Below are 21,724 nucleotides of genomic sequence, written 5' to 3' on the forward strand. Positions count from 1 at the left end.
CCATTAGTACATAGCTACAATAAAGAAATTCTGCAGAAAATCCGTTACATAGGCCTCTTAGTGGTATTAAAGTAATGGCATATTTGGGCAGATTCAATTAGGCACAAGTTTCTGATGTACACATCAGATTATTAAGGGGGTCTATTCATTATCACTTAATTTCTACAAAAGCAGGTGAAAATTAACATTTTAACCTACTTTTGTAGAAATTAAGTTTTGGGGCCAATCATCAAAGGTAACGCAGGAGAGATTGCAGATATATCCTGCGTACCTTTCTCTAACGATGTGGCCTGCTGTCCCCATACACTAGTAAGGGGACCTAAATTCATCAAGCTCCAAAAATACAATATTTTCAGAGCCTGACTGTAGGAGCATTCGCCATCTTTAGATGGCGTTTGCTCACGCACACCTGCTCCTTCCACATGGGAAGGTGTCCAGAGTTGTGAAGAGGGATTCTTTCGGATCCCACCGCCCCTGTCCGTCTCCTTTCACCGGGCTTTGTTTGCCTGCGTGAACTCTAGTGAAGAGAGGCAGTGAAAACATTCCGGGAGACAGATGATTTTCGAGGCAATGATGAATTGCTCCGGCGCTCGCTGCGTGTAGGAATGTTAATTATCAGGGTCTGCCCAGACCCAGATATTTAACTTAAATAGACCAATAAAGGTGAAAACCTCCATGAAACACAAGCAGAAAAGCCACATAGTATTGGCAAAGTGAGTTATCAACGCAGCATCGGACCTGCCTTATAAGCCTTTCCTCTCTAGGAGCAAATGATTGGAGCAGAAGGTAGATTAAAAAAGTAACAGAATGGCATTTATAGGAAGATACAGGTACCTGATGTATATTGTACTACTGTGCAGAGAATATGCATGGTAGTGACAGTGGCACAATTCTATTAATGTTTAATTATGCAATTATATGGTTTCCGCCATGAAAGATGAGAGCAATTATTCTAGCTGCTAAGAGCAGTTGTGACATAGACAACATAACTGTGGACCAGTGAGGGCATCTTGTAACACAATTCACAGTACATAATAAACACTGATTTCCAGTTAAACTTTAAGTTGTTTGTTAGATTTACTTTCTCAGCAAAGTGGGTATGTGCCTCATCCCAGGAAATGCTGATTTCTGCCCTAGAATGTGGAGGCTACTTCCAGTTCCAGACCTTTGATTGGTGCAGCAGCTCTATAACCTAGGTACGATGGACTGGTAAACCATACTGCATTGTTGCTATGTTAACTCAGTATAATTAACTTGTATAGCAATTATCCACAATGTTCATGGTACTGAGTAAAAGATTATGTAGCAGCTGAATAGGAATGGGTATGAAATACCGCCGGCCGCATGGCCGGCGGTTCGATTCCCGTCAGCGGCAGCCCGACAGGAGCAGAGTGCGACGCAGCGGAAGCCCGACAGCGCTGGAAATCCCGATCGTGGATAGGTAAGTATCCACTAACCTAACCCTCCTTAGGGGTGCCTAACCCTAACTTCCCCCCCAAATGCCTAACCCTCCCTCCCCCTAGCCTAACCCTAACCCTCCCGCGGGGGTGCCTAACCCTGTCCCCCCCGGGAGCCCTAAACCTAACCCTCCCCCCGGCGGCTGTCCGCTCGCGGCGCCCGGCATCACTACGATCGTGATGCCGGGCGCCGGTCTCCCGGCGTCGGGGAAATGCAGGCGTCTACATCTAGACGCCCGTCATTTCACCCTTGCCGGGATAAGACAGTCGGGAAGCCGGCTGCCGGTATATAGGGAGTCGGCTTCCCGATTGCTTCCCGCTGAATACAATGTACTGCACTCACACTTACATAGTTCTGTTATTATATAAGGGTGCAGAATAGAGAAATATTTCCTTCCATATAAAGGTAAGAGCATAAGGTCAACATTAATACAACTCCTAATTTCAAGAAGAAAAAGGGGTTTCATTCTTAAAAGTTGGAGCAATGGATGAAATTTAGACGCAAATGAAACTGTTCAAATCCATCATCTCCATAACTGGAAATATATATGTAATACAATGAAATATATTTTTCATGGCAGGTCTGCCTTGTTACCATCGCTCTAGTTTCTAAGGCTTTGTTGAGGATGCTGTTACCAGAGAAGCGGACCCTTAACATTTTTATTCTCCAGTCATAGTTGTTTGGATACTTACAAAAGGTGACAGGATCACATTACCAGACCAGACACCTGATGCCCTATGGAAACTCTCCAGGCATGTCTGGAAAATAGAACAATGCAAGCCTGCTACTCTTAACAGTTGGGGTCATTTTGCTAGTCAGAGGTAAGGATATTATATGTTTGCAGGTCTGGACATCTCCTTTAAAGTTGGAGTAGTTTCCAACAGCACCACAAGTTCAGTTTAGGACATGTATCGAACTTAGAGCCATATTCCATTAGCGGTGAGAATATCGCCGGTGATAAGATTGGACGATTTTATCGCACCCACGATAATTTATCGCACTTTTATAGTGAGTAATAGGAGAAAAGCTTTCTCCATCTCAGACCTGGAGAAAAAAAAAAAACATGCAAAATCCCTATTTTTGCCTAAAAATGTGGGGATTTCTTTCAGAACCCTTTGGACAAATTACCACAAAATGTTTTTGTAAGTTGCGTTCTTTGTTGAAAAACAACCGCAAAATTTTTTGTAGAAAAACAAAAAACGTTGAAAATGGGTTTAAAAGTATAGGGTCTGATTTTTCGGGGAGTCGTATGGAGGCGACAAGTGCTTTAAACATCGCACTTCCCGAAAAACCAGACCCTAGACTTTAAACCTATTTTCAACTTTTTTTTTTTTGGCAAAAATTTGCGCGGTAGTTTTTTGACTAAGTTCGCAACTTAAAAATATTTGTGATAATTTATCATTTTCAGGCAAAAAAAGGGATTTTGCATTTTTATTTCTCCAGGTCTGAGATAGAGAAAACTTCTCCTGTTTCTCACTATAAAAGTGCGATAAATTATCGCAGGTGTGGTCGGCCTATTATCGCCGCTAATTGAATACCGCCCCCAGTTTGCCGACATATCTGCTGGCAGTGTCAAACTGCATTAAACATGTTGTTTTCATAGAGATCAATGAGAAACTCTACCAACCCTTGCAGCCCTGAAGCATTTTGGAAGGAGTGGATTAAAGTGGAGATATGAACGGGAAAGAGTGGTTGCCACAGAGATGAATGATTTTTGTCCATCACCAAATGCCTTCTTATGAATCACTAGGCCAACCATTGGTAAACAACTTTATAAGGTGGACAATGGCAATAGGAAGTATGGAGAAGGTCAAGTGTCATTTTCGAATGTAGTTTTGTATGATATTTTAGGCATGGTGCACCAAATGCTGGAACTACTACTAAGCTTGTGCATTCCACATTAGTTACCCCATACTGTACCTATGTATTTCACATACATTATTATGCAGTTACAGAGTCAGGAGTAGAATATCTCAGTGTAGCCAGTTTAGCAGTGTTGTTTTCACTTTAATAAAAGTGTCACCCTACCAGGAAACATAGCTAATACCTTTTATTGATCCAGGAATATTGAAAATCCCAAATGTGAAACCATATAGAGTAAATGTAAAATTTTAAAGAACCAGTTTATTTATTTTTTTAACCTGGACAGTTTTATAAAACACTGTAGAAATCAGCACCGGGGTTGGGGAGAATAAAACAAATGTTAAACACATGTTCCCGTGTTTTACAATAAGTTTTGATGAAAGGAAAGTGCCTTACAACAAAGGAATATCTTTTGCCATGAGATGCAAAACAGACTTTTGTATTTCACGTAATATTTATACTTCAAAAAGTACAATATTAATACAGGCTTGTCAGTTTCAAATAAACAGCAGTTTGTTAGCTCTACGGATTCTTCTTAAATTAAACCCATTTACAAATTATGAAAGTAGTAGTGGTCCAATATTCACTGCTATTTAACAAACTTGCCTTTTTTAACAAAATTATAATTAAAAAAACCTCCATCTATATATATTGGTTAGATAAATGAAACAACCCACGTGTTCCACAATCACTATTCACAAATAAAATAAAGAATAAAAAGATGGGAAAAAAAAAGGTCACATAATACTGTAATATCCCACAAGTTTCTTTTTTACCTCAACAGAAACGGCATGACCCTGATTGGTTTACCGTGAATGATGGATTAAACAAAAGCCATTACAATTCATTCAGGATACACCAGGGAGATTTATGCCCATTTGGAATAGAAAAAAAAGGAATGAAAAATATGTAATTTCTTGTTAAATTCATACAGATGAGCACAATACTTCAGAAATACTATTGCCAGCTGAAAAAGTACTTTAATATCCCTTTCACTGCTAGTTCAATACATTTGCTGAGAAACAAAACCAATTACTTTGAGAAACCTTAATTATTAAATGTTTGTGCTTCTAGATCAATAATTCCACAACAGTGTGACTGCTGAAGGTTGTGCATGCCTGTACTAATGGCACATTTCCTGGCTGGTAAACCACAGCTAGCACTCCTGTAGACATTACATATACAGGGGGAATGATATTCCATTGTCTCTAGGTAGCACGTTCAATTGCACCTGTGCTGCAGGGGAAAATACAGCCATTTAATATATCTCATTTGGAGAGAGATACGGTACCAATCAATCAGCTTCTGTCATTTTACAGGCATGTTTGAAAATTGACATTTAAGCTGGGTACGCACTATACGATGTATAGTACGGTTTATCGTTCTGATGTGAATCTGAAAAGACATTGATTGTACACATCGTATATGTACGTGTGATCCATCGGCATTGACAGTCGTTCATTGCAATGTCTCATCTGCTGGCTGTTCTGCACAGCAGTTGGAACAATGCAATGAACAATGTGGTGCTGTTACACCGAATTGTGCAGTGTGTACGGTGCGCATGATGTATCATTACATCGCACCATCGCTGGGTTGCACATTGTATAGTGTGTACCCTACTTTAGATGCTGATTGGTTGGTACTTTCTCTCTTCAAGGCTCAATACATCTCTCCTTGGGGAGAATTTAATCCTTCAGAATGCTACTACTTACAGTATAAGTGGTTCATGGATCACAAGCATGCTCTTTGGAACATGATGGAACACAAATAGCAAATTACAGCACTGTTTTAAGCGTTATTAATGGGTCTAGGTTTTTGGACATTATTAGGTTTCTTTCTGTAAACTTAAGTTCAAGGAAGTTTTTTTTTATCCTTTCATAAAAGTTAAGGGAATTTACAGAAGAAAATTATCAAGAGAGCCAAGCACTTGAGCATGTGTGTGTGTGTGTTTGTGAGAGAGTGAGTGTGCATGAGAGAGTGTGAGAGAGAGTGAGTGTGGGGTTTTAACAATTCTGAAATCACCAGTGCAGTTATTTGCCTCAATGGGACACTGACACTTTGGGTAGGTTTAAGCTCTTTGAAATATAACTAGCTAGTTCTTAATCTTTTTTAAAAACTCAAATATTGGTGTTTAATTTTGTTACTTTAGTCCATTTTGATTTTGCATTAAATGCACTGAGGTAAAAGATTAAAAAAAATAAATGTGAAAGAAGTGGCTGTTACCTCCATGCTATGTAGTCTGTATAACATGACACTAATCTCGCAATAAAACAAGGCACCCATAAGCCTTTGTTTCCACAGAATAGATGTGGTTTTTGACAAACACAATTGTTAAAAAAAAAATAAAACATTAGGTTAATTGAACTGTATCGCAAACCTCAACCGTCTAACTAGTTTAAAAATATTGTATTGCACTGGGTACATCTCAAGGGATATATTTACCCAAGTGTTTTTAGAAGTGGAGATGTTGCCCATAGCAACCAGATTCTACTTAACATATATCTAGCGCCTTCTAGAAAATAATAGCTAGCATCTGATTAGTTGCTATGGGCAACATCTCCACTTGAAAAAAACCCGCACTTTAGTAAATATACCCCCAAGAATGTAGTTGTAAGTTTTCTAAATGTAGCAAACCACAAGGGTCCAGACTTATCTTTTCGTTGGGAGCCTTATAACTTGCAATTATTTTAATGCATTTATTGATGTTGCTTCCATGAAATGTATAAAATCACTTTAGTGATTTTACTAAGGATAAAACGAATGCAGAACAATTGTTGAAGGTAGATTTATATAGTACAGCTGGACATCAGTTAGTGGGGGGGGGGGGGGGGGGTGTCAAAATGTTTTACACAATTACAATCTTATGATTTTATTCATATCTCGCTATTTTCCCTGGAACTGCTTGTTCTCCAGAATAAAAAAGTAACATTCTTGTATGGAGGAAGTGTTTTATGTACCCTGAAATAGAGGTTTGTCCAGTGTTGCTCAAGAATATTAATGAAGGGGCAAGTATCGATATAGCTGAATACTATAAAGCTTACTTAATAGCCAGGAGACCCCGCCAAATGAAAACCTTTGAAGGGCTTCAAAAGGCTCATGGCTGCCAGCGCTGGTTTATTTTAGATTCCATTGCATCGTCTGTCACATGAAATATAACTCTATATTGGTTCTGAAGAAGGTTATAAGAGGATGGTTAGACATCTTGATTTTTAGCATAGAAATGTTCTGTAAGAAATAAGGACTATGACACACTTTTCTGTTAGTGCTAGAGGCACGCTGTGGTACTTAAAGAAAAAGATTATTATTACTTGGAAAAAAAATTGTGATCCTACTCTACGTCTTCATGACTGAAATCTAAATGGTTCACTGGTGACCTGATTATCTCCAACCTCAAAGCTTCAAAATTATTGCCCGATTCTTGTCATGTGGTTATCAAAAAGTGCTAATAATTAAAGTTCTATATTTTAAGATTGGAAGAATTATTTAGTTCAATTAAAACATCAAACATGGTCCACTAACCAAGGGCAAGCAAATCAAAAATAGCCTTAATGGAAATAATAGAATTTAATAAAAATAAATTTAAAAAAACAAAAAAACAGTAAAAATAAAACAAAACAAAAAGAAAAAACTAAATAAAACAAATGTTGGGCATTAAAAAAACAAAACAAAAAAAAAATTGATGCATTCACAGATTATCAAGCCACTGCAACTTCTTCAGGCATTCAACTGTTATGGTAAATATTCAGACAGTAGTCATTTAGCAGCAATGATTCGGCAATAAATAACGCATTGTGTCTCTCAGTCCTGCACAAGAATTGCAGCTCTAGTCACATTGACAGCTGTAACCTACTGGCTTTAACAGCAGAGGAGACCTCAAAACGGACTGTACAAACTTTGTCACACTGTGACAACAAATATTTAAAAAAAAAAAAAAGAAAATCTGCAGGCCTGAAATAAAACATCTCCACTGTAGGTACGTCAGTGATGACAAATCCCCATAGTCCACCAGAATTAAAAGTTGCCACTGAAGCTTCTGATATTTGTATGAAAACTGTGATAGGAAAAACATCTTAAAAGAGCATGCTTTGTCTTCTGTTCTTGCCGTGCCCTGAAAATAAAACAAAAAGACAAATTGAATCTATATAGAAAACCAGAAAATGTGTCATGTTATGAAAAGGCATTATTAAAGCAAATATCAAAGTGACTAGGATGTTAAATGTTTACCAGTATTTTGAAGAGATAAAACATGATTAGGGCTTAGAGGCTGTCTCGCGCTTGGGAATCATGTGTCAATGTTTAAGAAATCGTTAATTTCCTTCTAATAACTTTACCATTGATTGCATTTTTTAAATAACTAAAATTGGGTATTTGTACAAAATAGTGTTTTTGTAATTTAATTAAATTAAAAAAAAACTAGTTCTCCAAAAGTATGGATTTAAATAAATAAATGAAAGATGCCATACAATGTATTTTACTGAAATTCTAATCTTGGTCACAAGCTATCATTGGAATCTTAGGCCACTAAACCATATATTAATACTGCATTATCCTTTAGACCAATACCTTTTTTAAATTAAACCAAATCTTGGCAACATCAGAAGGTGCTGTTGGATCTACAGAAGTGCCCAGCTATTTTGTTACGCCATAGGCTTATCTCTCACGCCACGCATGGCGCACCACACACCACGCCATGAGTCGCGCCACACAGAAAGTTTAGTAATGTAGCGTAGAATAACGCTGGAAAAAAGCAATTACGTGTAATACAACTTTTTGCCCACCAGGTGTCACTTTTCCTAAACTACATAGCACATGCGTCTGATTTCCAATGTATGTTCTGTATCACCGCTCGATGATTGGCTGACAGAAGCGGTGATTCAGTACACTAAACAGTATTACAGCTTTTTCCACATGGAATCAGGAATGTATAATAAAGCGGTAGAAGAATGTCTAATAAAGTTTGAAATCATTAAGCTCTGTATTACACACTGACTGTGCGGTTCAAATCACACTTGCGCCAATGTAAATACTGTCGGCACTGTCCCAGACTTAGACACTGTAGTGGTTTCATTACTTTACAAACTACAGAACTCTAGTAATGGGTGAAGCGTGTAGCCTAGCGGTCTAATGCCTACTCTCACCACTTCTCCCTTCTTCTTGTCCCGTGGGTTCGAGACCTTGAAAATATATATATTTATTATTTTTAAAATCTTCTTAAAATATTCAGTATTCAATACAGTACATGTGGAGCGCATGCCCAGTGCTTCGGGAGTCAAACAGTGAAAGTTGGATTTTTTATTACTGTACTGTACCTTAGAACGCAAACTTGCGTCAATGCCGGCGCTGTCCCAGACTATCACTATAGTGATTTTTTATGACCAGCAACTGGTAGTGGGCTCTATTTAAGAGAGAGGGCTCTGCATTACAAACTGGCTGTGCGTTTAAACCGTAAAACTGCGTCAATGTCAGCACAGTTGGCGCATGCCCAGTAGAGGGGTTACAATGACAATGGAATGTGAGCCGCATGCCCAGTGGAGCCAAGCCATAAACCAAGTAGCGCTATGCCATGGCGTATGGAAGATTATCACTGGGCATGCCCAGTTGTCTGCATTCCTACAGTACAGTACTGTATGCTGTTGAATTTTCACACTTGTGCCATTCTGCACTGTGCCAGACTTACAGTACTTGTGCACAATAGTCATTTCATGACTTCAGAAAGTTACAGTAGTGGGCTTTGTTTGGGAGGGAAGTCTCTGTATTACAAACGGACTGTGCATTAGAGCGCAAACTCGCGTCAATGTCGATGCTGTCCCAGACTTGGACACTTTAGTGATTTTATGAGTTCAGTAACTGGTAGTTGGCTCTGTTTGAGAGAGAGGTCTCTGCATTACAAACTGACTGTGCGTTTAAACCGCAAAATTGCATCAATGTCAGCACAGTTGGCGCTGTGGTGGCTGTTAGCCAGCTCCGAGGGGTTACTACACAAATGGGATCTCTGGCGCATGCCCAGTGGGGGGGTTGCAATGCATTGCCAGTGGCGCCGCGCCATAGCCTTGTAGCGCTATGCCATGGCATACAGTATGAAAGATCATACAGTAGCGGGTCATGATTCACACACAGTGAAAGTGGGATCTCCGTATTACACACTGACTGTGTAATAATAATATTAAAAAATAAAAAGTGTCTGTAATACCTACTCACTGGAAATCTGTAGCTCCTCCATCACTTAAGGAATGGTTTGTCCGAATAGACCTCTATATGGACATGGAGGATTTACGTCTTGGAGTTGAGAAATACATTGAATCCAAGGGAGCCAAGTGGCAGTAAATTCAGTTTAAAACTTCCACTGAATATGCCACAGCTTTGACTTGAATATTTGGTGTTCAAGGTCCTCCTATCCCCCCCATTCCCAAAGTGTCTTCCCCAGTCTGGTCTTTTCTGTCTTTTATTTTGGTGTATGTGTGTATGTGTTTGTTTCGCATATATATATTTTTTCTGATGGTGAATTATTGATTGTATGTTTTTGATTTCTAATATAGGTTTCGAAAATATATCAGTATATAGTTTTATTCTATATAGCAATGCTGTATAATTTGTTTACATTTTGGAAGTGTTGTCTGTTCTGTCATTTAAAACTAATAAACATATATTGCAAAAAATTAAAAGTGTAACCTTGACTGTGTAATAATATTAATAAAAAAAAAAGTTTAACCTTCCAGGTTTCGAACCCGGAACCGGGTTGTACAGACGTCTGCAATGTAGAAGTTCGATTTCTTACCTCTACACTACAGCCGCCTGATTACTTCATCGTACTGTAGATGTCACATAAAGTACTGTACAGAACAGATGCAATTCTTACTAGGAGAGACTTGTGGGCAAGGGGTTAGGTGATCCGCCTTGCTTACACTTCTCTCCTTCTGTTCGAGACCTTGAATTTTTTTTTTTTTTTTTTTAAGTGTTCACTATAGTACTGTAGTTCAGTATTGTTATGCAACCATCACAAAACTCAATACATTATACTGTATGTACTGTAGATGTACCCAGCTGCAGTACTGTAGTTTGTTGCTCCATACGCCATATAGCGCATTGCTAGTCGCGCGCTACACTGTGGCGTATTGAGTCTCATAGCACTGCGCATGCCCAGTTGTCTGTATTAATGTAAGTACAGTACAATACTGTTGGCACTGTCCCGGACTTAGACATTGTAGTGATTCCATGACTCTAGGAACTACAGTAGATGCAGTAGTCTAGGGGGCTAATGCCTAGCCCTACTGCATCTACCATTTTCTTGTCCCACTGGTTCAAGACCTTTACAATATATACTATATAATTTTATTTTGTTTTAAATCTTCACTAATACATTATCCATAAATTCTGGCATTTCTATGCCACAGTACTTAATGACAAAAAAGTGTAACCTTGACTGTGTAATAATAATAAAAACTAAAAAGTGTAACCTTCCAAGTTTCGAACCCGACAAAGGGTTGTACAAGCGCCTGTAATGTATTGGTTTGATTATTTACCATTACACTACAGCCACCTGCAATACCAAGGTTGCACCTGGCTTGAGTGTGTCCTACAATACTGTATGTCATCGTATCTCAGGCGCATGCCCAGATCCATACCCATGTAGCGCTATGCCATAGCGTATGGAAGATCACAGCACTGAGCATGCCCAGTGGGTCGCGGTCAAATGCAGCTAAAGTGGGATGTCTTGCTACGAAAGGCTTGTGGACGAGCGGTTACCTGTTCAGTCTCTCTACTTGCCTGTTCTAGACCTTAATAAAAATGTTTTTTTTTCTTTTTTAATTCTTCGCTACTTTTGTTCAGTATTGTTATCCAACCCTTACTAAACTCAGTACATTTTATATATTAGGGGGTAAATTTACTAAGATGGGAGCTCTATTAAGAAGTGATGTTGCCCATAGCAACCACATTCCAGGTATTATCTTCTAGAAGATGCTACTGTAGATAGAGTAAGTAGAATCTGATAGGTTGCTATGGGCAACATACAAGTACAGTAACTTCTTAAATAGAACTCCCATCTTAGTAAATTTACCCCTACATGTTTAACTTTGTCCCCAAAATTTTTTTTCTTACGCCACCAAAATGAAAGTGAATTTTTGGGGTGTTCTGACTGTGTTTTTTTTTTTTTTTTACGCAGTTTATAGTACTTTTAGGGGACTGTCTGAAGGCTGCACGTTGAAGGCTTCCCGTAACGTTGCACCCCAATTCAGCACTTTTTTCCGCCTGCTATTCATACAGTAGGCAAAACTTTTTTGCATACTGTCTTACTGTACATTGCATTGACTTCCTGCCTAGGCGGAAAGTCTTTCAAATTGAATACGGCGATAATTTTCCGCCTGGCAAAATTACGCAATCGGCTAAACTTTTTTTAGCCGATCTCGTCTTTTTGCTCCAAGGGGTCTATTTACTGTACTAAGCAGTGTTAGGAAACAGGGTGAAAAGTGATAAGAAAGTGAATAGGTGCCAACCAATCTGCTCCCAACTGTCATCTCACTGGCTGTGTTTGAAAATTTACAGTTGGGAGCTGATTGGCTGGCACCTTATAATTTTTTTAACTATTTTGCGCTTTAAACGCAGTTTGTAATACAGAGACCTCTCTCTCATACTTATAGAGCCCATTCACTACCAGTTTCTTAAGTTATGAAATCACTATTGTGTCCAAGTCTAGGACAGCTTAGAGAGTGGTGCAAAATTCAACCGCACCGTCAGTTTTTAATATACAGTACAGACACATTCATAGCGGCACACTAGTTGTTCTAGCAGATGGGGGATGGTGTCCTTGGCAATTGTCACTATTTGTAGCGCTTTTCAGGACACAAGGGCAGAGCTGACTGCTTACAGTAAATGGATTAACAAAGCATTTTTTATTATGGTAATGAGAGGCTCTTGCTTGCTTTGGGGGAAGGGACCTGATGCACTGTGTATGACTCTCGACCCACAGGGCATGCGCCAGAAATCCCATTGCGACCCTCCTACTGGGCATGCGCCCGCCAGAGATGCCATTACTAATCCATCGGAGATGGCTGACAGCCACCATAGCGCCAACCGTGTAATACAGAGAGCTCTCTCTCATACAGATCCCACTACTACTTACTGGACATGAGAAATCACTATAGTGTGCAAGGTTGGAACAGCATCGACATTGTCGCAAGTTTGCGGTGTAACGCTATTTTGCGCTTCAAACTCACAGTCAGTTTGTAATACAGAGAGCCCTCTCACAGACAGAGGCCACTCTTAGTTACTGCGCAAGAGACGTCGCTATAGTGTGCAAGGCTGACACCGCATCTACATTGTTGCAAGTTAGCGGTGTAACGCTACTTTGCGCTTTAAACGCACACTCAGTTTGTAATACAGAGACCTTTCTCATATACTGTACAGAGCCCATTCACTACCAGTTTCTGAAGTTATGAAATCACTATTGTGTCCTAGTCTGGGACAGCGTAGAGTGGTGCAAAATTCAACCGCACCGTCAGTTTTTAATATACAGTACAGACACATTCATAGCGGCACACTAGTTGTCCTAACAGATGGGGGATGGTGTCCTTGGCAATGGTCACTATTCGTAGCCTTTTTCAGGACACAAGGGCAGAGCTGACTGCTTACAGTAAATGGATTGACAAAGCTCTTCTCTCATACAGACCCCACTACCACTTACTGGACATGAGAAATCACTATAGTGTACAAGGTTAAAACAACATCGACATTGTCGCAAGTTTGCGGTTTAATGCTATTTTGCGCTTTAAACGCACAAGCAGTTTATAATACAGAGTGGTCTCTCACAGACAGAGCACTCTCTTAGTTACTGCTCAAGATACTGTAAGCCGCTATAGTGTGCTAAGCTGGAACAGCATATACATTGACGCAAATTTGTGGTGTAACGCTATTTTGCGCTTTAAACGCACAGTTTGTAATACAGAAATCACTACTGTGTCCAAGTCTAGGACAGCATAGAGTGGTGCAAAATTCATTTTTTAATTGCACAGTCAGTTTGAAATTTAGAGGCTTCTCAAACAGAGCCCACTACTGTAGCAGTTTCTGAAGTCATGAAATGACTATTGTGTACAAGTCTTGGACAGCGCAGAGTGGCGCAAGGGTGAAAATTCAACAGCATACCGTACAGTACTGTAGTAATACAGACAACTGCGCATGCGCAGTGATGATCTTCCATAAGCCATGGCATAGCGCTACATGGCACCACAGATCCCATTGTAACCCCTCCACTGGGCATGCGCAAGAAATCCCATTGGAACCCCTCTGAGCTACCACAGCGCAGACATTGACAAAAAGTTTTGCACTTTTTAAACGCACAGTCAGTTTGTAATGTCTTACTTTTAAGCAGCCTTTTAAACAACAACACTACAGTATTACAGTACAACAGTACTACAGTACTTTCCCTATAGTGTCCAGAGCAGACAGTGCCAAAAAAAAAAAAAATATTCTTTTCCTGGGATCGAACCCGGGACCATAATTCTTGCAAAGTGATCACCTAACCACTAGCCCACACGCCAGCTATAGTACAGTATATTAAGAACCTCACAGAGCGGCCTCATCCTTGTGCACTCCTCCTGCTGCTGTTTTTAATAACAAAAAAAATTGTCATACTGTAATTCATCCCATCTCAGTGAAAACTGTGCATGCATCTCATTAATCTACAGCATCAGTTATACCGTGATAACAACTCGGGCAACTTCTCTACTGTTCAGTTATGTACAATACTGTATGTGTACTGATTTGCATCCTGTTATAAGATCTTACTGTATGTACAGTATGTGACATTACAAATATTGGTTGTGCGAACATGCAAATGCTGTGAATGTGATATCCATCCAATTTAAGTTTAACAGTATGGCATTCAGTACACATTACAACAGTGGAGCACTCGCCACCCGGCGGTTAAGCGCTGTATTACATGCCGTAGCGTATCTTTCGTTGAAGAATACCACGCCACACCACAAGTCCATGGTGCGACTCAGAGGCCTGCGTGCCATGCCATGAGCAACAAAATAGCTGGGCAGATCTGTAACTGAAGCACAGAATCAGGTCCCAGACAAGGTCTAAAGTATCGCATTGCCACACGGCGGACGTTTAGGAGTTCTGACTTGTTTACATTATTTAGCGTGGACACAATCTTGGATTAGCTGTATTACATTTGATTTCTTGAGAACATACAGTCAGGTCGATAAATATTGGGACATTGTCCGAATTTTCATATTTTGGCCTCTATTCACCACCACAATGGCTTTGAAATGAAACAAACAAGATGTGCTTTAATTGCAGACTTTCACATTTAATTTGAGGGTAATTACATCCAAATCAGGTGAACGGTGTAGGAATTACAACGGTTTCTATATGTGCCTCCCACTTTTTAAGGGGCCAAAAGTAATGGGACAAACTAAACAATCCTAAATCTAACTTTCACTTTTTAATACTTTGTTGCACATCCTTTGCAGGCAATTACAGCCTGAAGTCTGGAATGCATAGACATCACCAGACGCTGGGTTTCATACCTGGTGATGCTCTGCCAAGCCTCTAGTGCAAATGTCTTCAGTTCCTGCTTGTTCTTGGGGCATTTTCCCTTCAGTTTTGTCTTCATCAAGTGAAATGCATGCTCAATCGGATTCAGGTCAGGGGATTGACTTGGCCATTGCATAACATTCCACTTTTTAGCCTTAAAAAACTCTTTGGTTGCTTTTGCAGTATGCTTCGGGTCATTGTCCATCTGCACTGTGAAGCGCCGTCCAGTTCTGAAGCATTTGACTGAATGTAGGCATATAATATTGCCCGAAACACTTCAGACTTAATTCTGCTGCTTTTGTCAGCAGTCACATCATCAATAAATACAAGGGAACCAGTTCCATTGGCAGCCATACATGCCCACGCCATGACACTACCATCACCATGCTTCACTGATGAGGTGGTATGTTTTGGATCAAGAACAGTTCCTTTGCTTCTCCATACTCTTCTCTTCCCATCACTCTGGTAAAAGTTGATCTTTGTCTCATCTGTTCCAGAACTGTAATGGCTTTTTTAGATCTTGTTTGGCAAACTCTAATCCAGTCTTCCTGTTTTTGTGGCTCATCAACGGTTTACATCTTGTGGTGAACCCTTTATATTCACTCTTGTGAAGTCTTCTCTTGATTGTTGACTGACACATATACACCTACCACCTGGAGAGTGTTCTTGATTTGGCCAACTGTTGTGAAGGGGTTTTTCTTCACCAGGGAAATCATTTTTCTGTCATCCACCACAGTTCTTTTCCGTGGTCTTCTGGGTCTTTTGGTGTTGCTGAGCGCTCCGGTGCGTTCTTTCTTTTTAAGAATGTTCCAAACAGTTGTTTTGGCCACACCTAATGTTTTTGCTATCTCTCTGATGGGTTTGTTTAGATTTTTCAGCCTAATGATGGCTTGCTTCACTGATAGTGACAGCTCTTTGGATCTCATATTGAGAGTTGACAGCAACTAATTCCAAATGCAAATGTCACACCTAGAATCAACTCCAGACCTTTTGCCTGCTTAATTGATAATGAAATAACGAGGGAATAGCCCACACCTGTCCATGAAATAGCTTTTGAGTTGATAGTCCCATTACTTTTGGCTCCTTAAAAAGTGGGAGGCACATATAGAAAGCGTTGTAATTCCTACACCGTTCACCTGATTTGGATGCAATTACCCTCAAATTAAATCTGAAAGTCTGTAGTTAAAGCACATCTTGTTTGTTTCACTTCAAAGCCATTGTGGTGGTGGTGAATAGAGGCCAAAATATGAAAATTCGGTCAATGTCCCAATATTTATGCACGTGTGTGTGTGTGTGTGTGTATATATATATATATATATATATATATATACACACACACACATATACACACACACATATGTGTATATATATATATATATATATATATATATATACACACACACACACACACACACACACATACATACATATACACACACACACATATACAATAAGGGCAGGAATCAGTTAGCCCCACTAACTAATTGACCACCAGCCCGTATTCGATATTAGCCCCACTTGTCTGGGATTTATTTTCTGGTCTTACCATTGATATTGTGCGTTAATGACCATGTTGAATGTGCGGTAACAAGGCTACCGGGCAAATGAGGGAGGCTAATTGAACAGCTCCAGACGTTAAAGCCAGAGGCTGCCTCCCGTTATTACCCGCAGTAATTTACCACGGGTAATTGAATTCCCCCCTAGGAGTGCTCTACCTCTTATTTTTTTTTTTTTAGAAATCCTTGATCTAAGGCTGGTGTAGATTGAAGAAGAGGATACAAGATAGATTCAGAATCTCTTCAAATAGAGAAAATTGCCTATATGTATACACATGCAACATAAGGTTTCACATTACAGTTTAAAAACTCTGTGTCCTCATACACTATTGCCGCAGTCATAGCAAATAGCCTTCTTGACGCGCCAGTTCCTGTGCGACTTGGTGTGCACAGAGCATCTTTTTTGCTAGAATGTGCATCTTAGGTCGCAAAGAGATGCAACAAAACTGCTTGACGAGACTACACTGATTTGATATGTGAATCAGATATGCAAGTGTCGCATATCAAATTAAGCAGTGCAGTCTGTTGCATCGCATTGAGACTAAGACACATTTGAGCGGAAAAAAAACTACACCGCTTGGCGCAGCTCATTTGCGCTGCATGGCATATTGAGGCTAGGCGTATGAGGACACATCTGTAGTGTTTAATAGGGATTTTAATGCTAAAACACGGAAAATTAGCAAATGCTTCTGGATAAAGAAAAATGCATTAGGGTTTTAATTTCACTGTGGTAGGTTGAATGTTGCAGGATTCATAGTTTTCTTGTACTGAATAGAATGGTTTGTAGTTAAGAGCCATACTACAGAAGATTTCTGCATCCAATAACCATACGGGCAAATAGGCCAGCAGTGAGGTCACATCGTGACTAGGGCTATCAAGTACATGGCTGGATTTAGGGCCTATTGTGAGAAGCAGAGGAGATGTGATCAGCGCCGGCATCCCGATCGCAAGTAGAGGGGTAAGGGGAGGGATAGCATTAAGGATAACACTAGGGGGAGGGTTAGGGACTAAGGAGGGAGGGTTAGGTTTAGGGTGTGGAGAGGGGGAGGTTAGGTTCAGGCACTAGGGGGGGAGGTTAAGTTCAGGCACCGAGGAGGGAGGATTAGGGTAGGGAGAGAGTTAGGATACCTACAGACAAGTGTTGGTATCCTAGCCCTGATCTGGATGTTGACCGCCGGAATCCCAAGCGCCAGCATCCCGTACCCATCCCGTTGGCGTGTACACCCATGTCGCCCTAAATATGTTTAAGTCAAAAAATCATTTTGTGATTAAAATAGAAATACAATTTTAATACTTCTGATTTATGGACAGCTGGGCGGGAGATCATCATGCTGTGGTGGGCTTTTATGTAAAGGCCTGGGAAGGTAGTCTCATCCGCATCATTGGTACTTAATCAGTGCCAGATTAATAAACAACTTTTGAACTCTAGATACTGAGAAAGGTCCATATCACACAAAGCCATGCTCTAGATCAGTGGTGCTTAATCTCCAACCTCATGTTTTCGCAACAGGTCATGCTTTGAGGATTTCGGTCTGTGGCAGCAGGTGGGATAATTACTGATCCAGCAGAATAGATTAACTCACCTGTACATGATAAAAGAAAAACACAAAACATGACCTGTTGGTGGTACTTAGCGAATGGAGTTCAGAATCCCTGTCTTACATTAATGTATGCTTTAATAAGTAAAGAGTATAACACTACACTCCAGGTTCTATGCTTAAGTCCAGATGGTTAACTTAAATTGACTGAGGTTCTAATTAAGTCCCATGTGATTAAGCATGGATATCATTAAAACCTGGACTGTGATGTCAGTGTTTGGAAATCTCTGGTATAATGTGTGCACTCTTCACGCTCAGTGCAGAATGCCTTTAAAATTCAGTGGGGCCTATTCAATCCAGTCTAATATACAAACGGTGTAAAAATATTCCTACATGCTAGTAATGTTGTAACATACCTGCTTCTGGATAGGAAGAATTCCTAAAACCAGGATCTTTCTGCAGCTGAATATCCTTAAGACTGAATATTGATGTATCTACAAAAATTATAAAATAGCAAAAAATATTACTTCAAGCGCATATATGGGCAAATGTATTAATGTCACAACTAAAAATGTATCTAAACAACGCCATTAGCTACTACGCATATGATTAAAGGTCTGTGAGCAATGCTTTTACAGATGTAATATTAACACATTGTGGTGGGAATTCAATTACCACAGTAATGTACCATGGCTAATTGACTTCCTAGGGGCTATTCAATTAAACAGTCTTGAATTGCCCACAAGTTAAAAAAAAAATAAAAAATGTCGTAAGCCCCGTTTTATCCACCCGAAAAATTATCGCAGCTAATTGAATTCCATCCTGTGTGTGTGTGAATAAGTTCTTACCAGTTTTGTTCCCTAAAAGAGAATGTCCAAATAAAGATTTCATGAAAAATCCATCAATATGAAGACTACCTGCCACTTTTAACCAAAAACGTTTGTATAGAGCATTAGGTAAAACTATTAAATTTACAATAAAGAAAAGAGTTTACTTTTACCAAGACAGGTTAAGCATGCCAAATTTGGTGAGACGCTAGCTACTCAGGCAACAGTCCATCTCCAAAAAGTGGGGCAAGTGCAAACCCTGCGTAAATTAAGACTAGAGTGTGCCTGTTGCTGCTTATGGTCACTAGTAAAGCCAATGTCCTACTCTAGTGCTTCAAGCATAAAAGACAAATGCAAGTGCGCACTCTAACCATGCTGAACCTAATAATATAACTGCTAAATAGCATCAAAGAGGTTCTTTGCATAATAATGGCCATAATTATGGACCTGCCCACCGCGTCCAGGTGACCTCTATCAGGCAGGTCCCTAACACTCCTATGGAATAAATATAGGGCAATGGACCCCGCAGGCCAACCCAGCAGAACCACCCCATGGCATCACACTAGTGTAAGATTTTCAGTGAGGGTTAAAGAATAATAAAGAAAGCATATAGGTGCATACAGGCGTAACGATTTTTTGAAGGATTTCAACGATAATGACGTCGTTATCGCTCAATTGTTGAAAAAAATCGTTCAGTTTCTGAGTTATAACGATGAACGATTATCGTTCATGCGCGTTCCCGTTTGTAGCTTATTTTGACTGACCAACTGAACGATTTTCATTAAGGGAAGCAACATTTTTTGTTCCTTGTTGAAAAAATTGTTAAAAAAAAATCATTCATTACACTTCAAAAAATCGTTCACTTTTCAAGGGAAAATCTGACAGATAATCATTGGTCCAAAATCGTTACGTGTGTATGCACCTTATGTGTTAAGTCCTACATAAGTAGGAAGTTATAATAAAAAGTGTATAAAGTGCTACATATATAAAAAACAAACAAAGAAGTGAAAAAGTGTACATAATGATGCCATGAAGCAGTCCAGTCCCACCAGCCCAGAGAGCCCCGCACCCCAATAACAGTCCCAAAACAGACTGACACAGTATATATATATATATATATATATATATATATTTTTTATATTAGGTCTTACCCTCAGTGTGCCTCATAAGATGTGCAGTCTTTGAGTGCAAGGACTCCTTGCTAATTAAAAACACCCAGGAACAGGTGAGAGGGGTGCAAATCAAGGTGGAAGGAGTCTTGTCCTTCCAGTGTACATACATACACACAGTAAATACACAGGGGGAGGGGCCATAGATTGCACACCCTAAGGTGCTTAGGGTGTGCAATCTAGGGCCCCTCCCCCTATGTATTTACTGTGAGGCGCTACCTGCTGAGACTTGTAGTGTTGCAAGCATAGAGAGACAAATGCAAGTGCACACTAACCATGCTGAACCTAATATAACTGCTAAATAGCATCAAAGAGGTTCTTTGCATAATAATGGCCATAATTATGGGCCTGCCCACCGCGTCCAGGTGACCTCTTTCAGGCAGGTCCCTAACACTCCAATATTATGCAAAGAACCTCTTTGATGCTATTTAGCAGTTATATTATTAGGTTCAGCATGGTTAGTGTGTGCACTTGCATTTGTCTCTTAATGCTTGCAGCACTACAAGTCTCAGCAGGTAGCACCTCACATTGTGCTTAGGGTGTGCCCCTCCCCCTACTCTAGTGCTTCTCAAATCCAGTTGTCAGGGCACACTAACAATTCATGTTTTCCAGGTCTACTTCCAAATTCACAAGTGAAATAATAAATACCACCTGTGGATCTTTAAAAATGTGTCAAATCAGTAACAAATACACTTGTGGTCCAGCAGGGATATATGGAAAATATGCACGGAGAGGATCGTCTGAGGACTGGACTGTCCTAGACTCTTGTTTGGCTGCTGGGGCTGGTAAAGGCTATTATTTTAGGTACAATTGTGTGATGGGCAGTTACTGGCATCATTTATTTTTATTTGGGGTCTCCATAAGCTGTACCCTTGTATCCAGGTCCCCCATTTTCCCAGTACAGAGTAAAGGATCAGTGGCAGGAGGAGCTGCTGCCAAGGCAGCGATAGGATACGGGATCACTGAACCCTGACTGTCCTCAGGACAGTCTGGGGTTAGACTGCCTCCAGAAAGGGTTGCGGATTGCCAGACAGGTGGCATCTGGGAATCCCTGGTGGCCAAACTATTGGGATTTTTTGTCAAATCAATTGGCCAGATTAGCTGCAGACCCTCTTGGAAATAGGTCCCGCTCTATAAGGTTATGGTGTCTTGTGAAGTTTTAATTGACAGCTTTGATTTAACCAATACAAAACAAACAATGTAAATTTGGGGAGTCTCACTTCCAATTGTTCACACACTCACCAGCTGCATGAGAGGGCTCTGAGGCATATGGAGGTTTCTAAGGCATGTAAAGGGGCATGAGGGGATTCTGAGGCATATACATATTATATATATATATATATATATATATATATATATATTATATATATATATTATATTATATATATAACCAATTCTAAACAATGGCAACTTGGGCAGTCTCATTTCCCGTTGTTCACACACTCACTAGCTGCATGAGAGGGCTCTGAGGCATATGAAGGGGTATGTGGGGATTCTGAGGCATATGAAGGGGTATGAGGGGATCCTGAGGCACATAAAGGGGCACAAGGGGATCTTTATTAGAGCGATAGGAAAATTGTGTAAAATCTGGCAAATATTATAGCTCTAACACTATTGTGGTTTTGTCATATCCATTGGCCATGCCCACTTTCCAGAAAACTCCACTTTTACTAAGGGCCGTATTCAATTAGAAGCGAAAAGCAGAGATTCGCGAAAAAGAATTGCCGATTGAGACTTTTCGCCAGGCAGAAACTTATCTCCATATTCAATTCCAT

At 40.0% G+C, this 21,724-nt stretch overlaps 1 protein-coding gene across 4 annotated transcripts in view; it reads right to left on the reverse strand.

Annotated features, from left to right (window-relative positions):
- Positions 1-6,870: 6,870 nt before the first annotated feature.
- CDK17 (cyclin dependent kinase 17) overlaps positions 6,871-21,724 on the reverse strand; it is a 192,146-nt gene continuing 177,292 nt past the window's right edge. For 3 of the 4 annotated variants that reach the window (XM_088454359.1, XM_088454356.1, XM_088454355.1), the window contains 3 exons: positions 18,370-18,447; positions 17,908-17,998; positions 6,871-7,429 (listed from right to left, as the gene is read on the reverse strand). In XM_088454359.1, the coding sequence (XP_088310485.1) occupies positions 7,333-7,429; positions 17,908-17,998; positions 18,370-18,447 (266 nt within the window). In that variant the 3' untranslated portion in view covers positions 6,871-7,332. The remainder of the gene's footprint in view (positions 7,430-17,907; positions 17,999-18,369; positions 18,448-21,724) is intronic. The other variant, XM_088454357.1, reaches the window with a different exon arrangement.

This window comes from Taudactylus pleione, unplaced genomic scaffold (genome assembly GCF_031769625.1).
Source record: "Taudactylus pleione unplaced genomic scaffold, aTauple2 ptg000040l, whole genome shotgun sequence".
Lineage (NCBI taxonomy): Eukaryota > Metazoa > Chordata > Amphibia > Anura > Myobatrachidae > Taudactylus > Taudactylus pleione.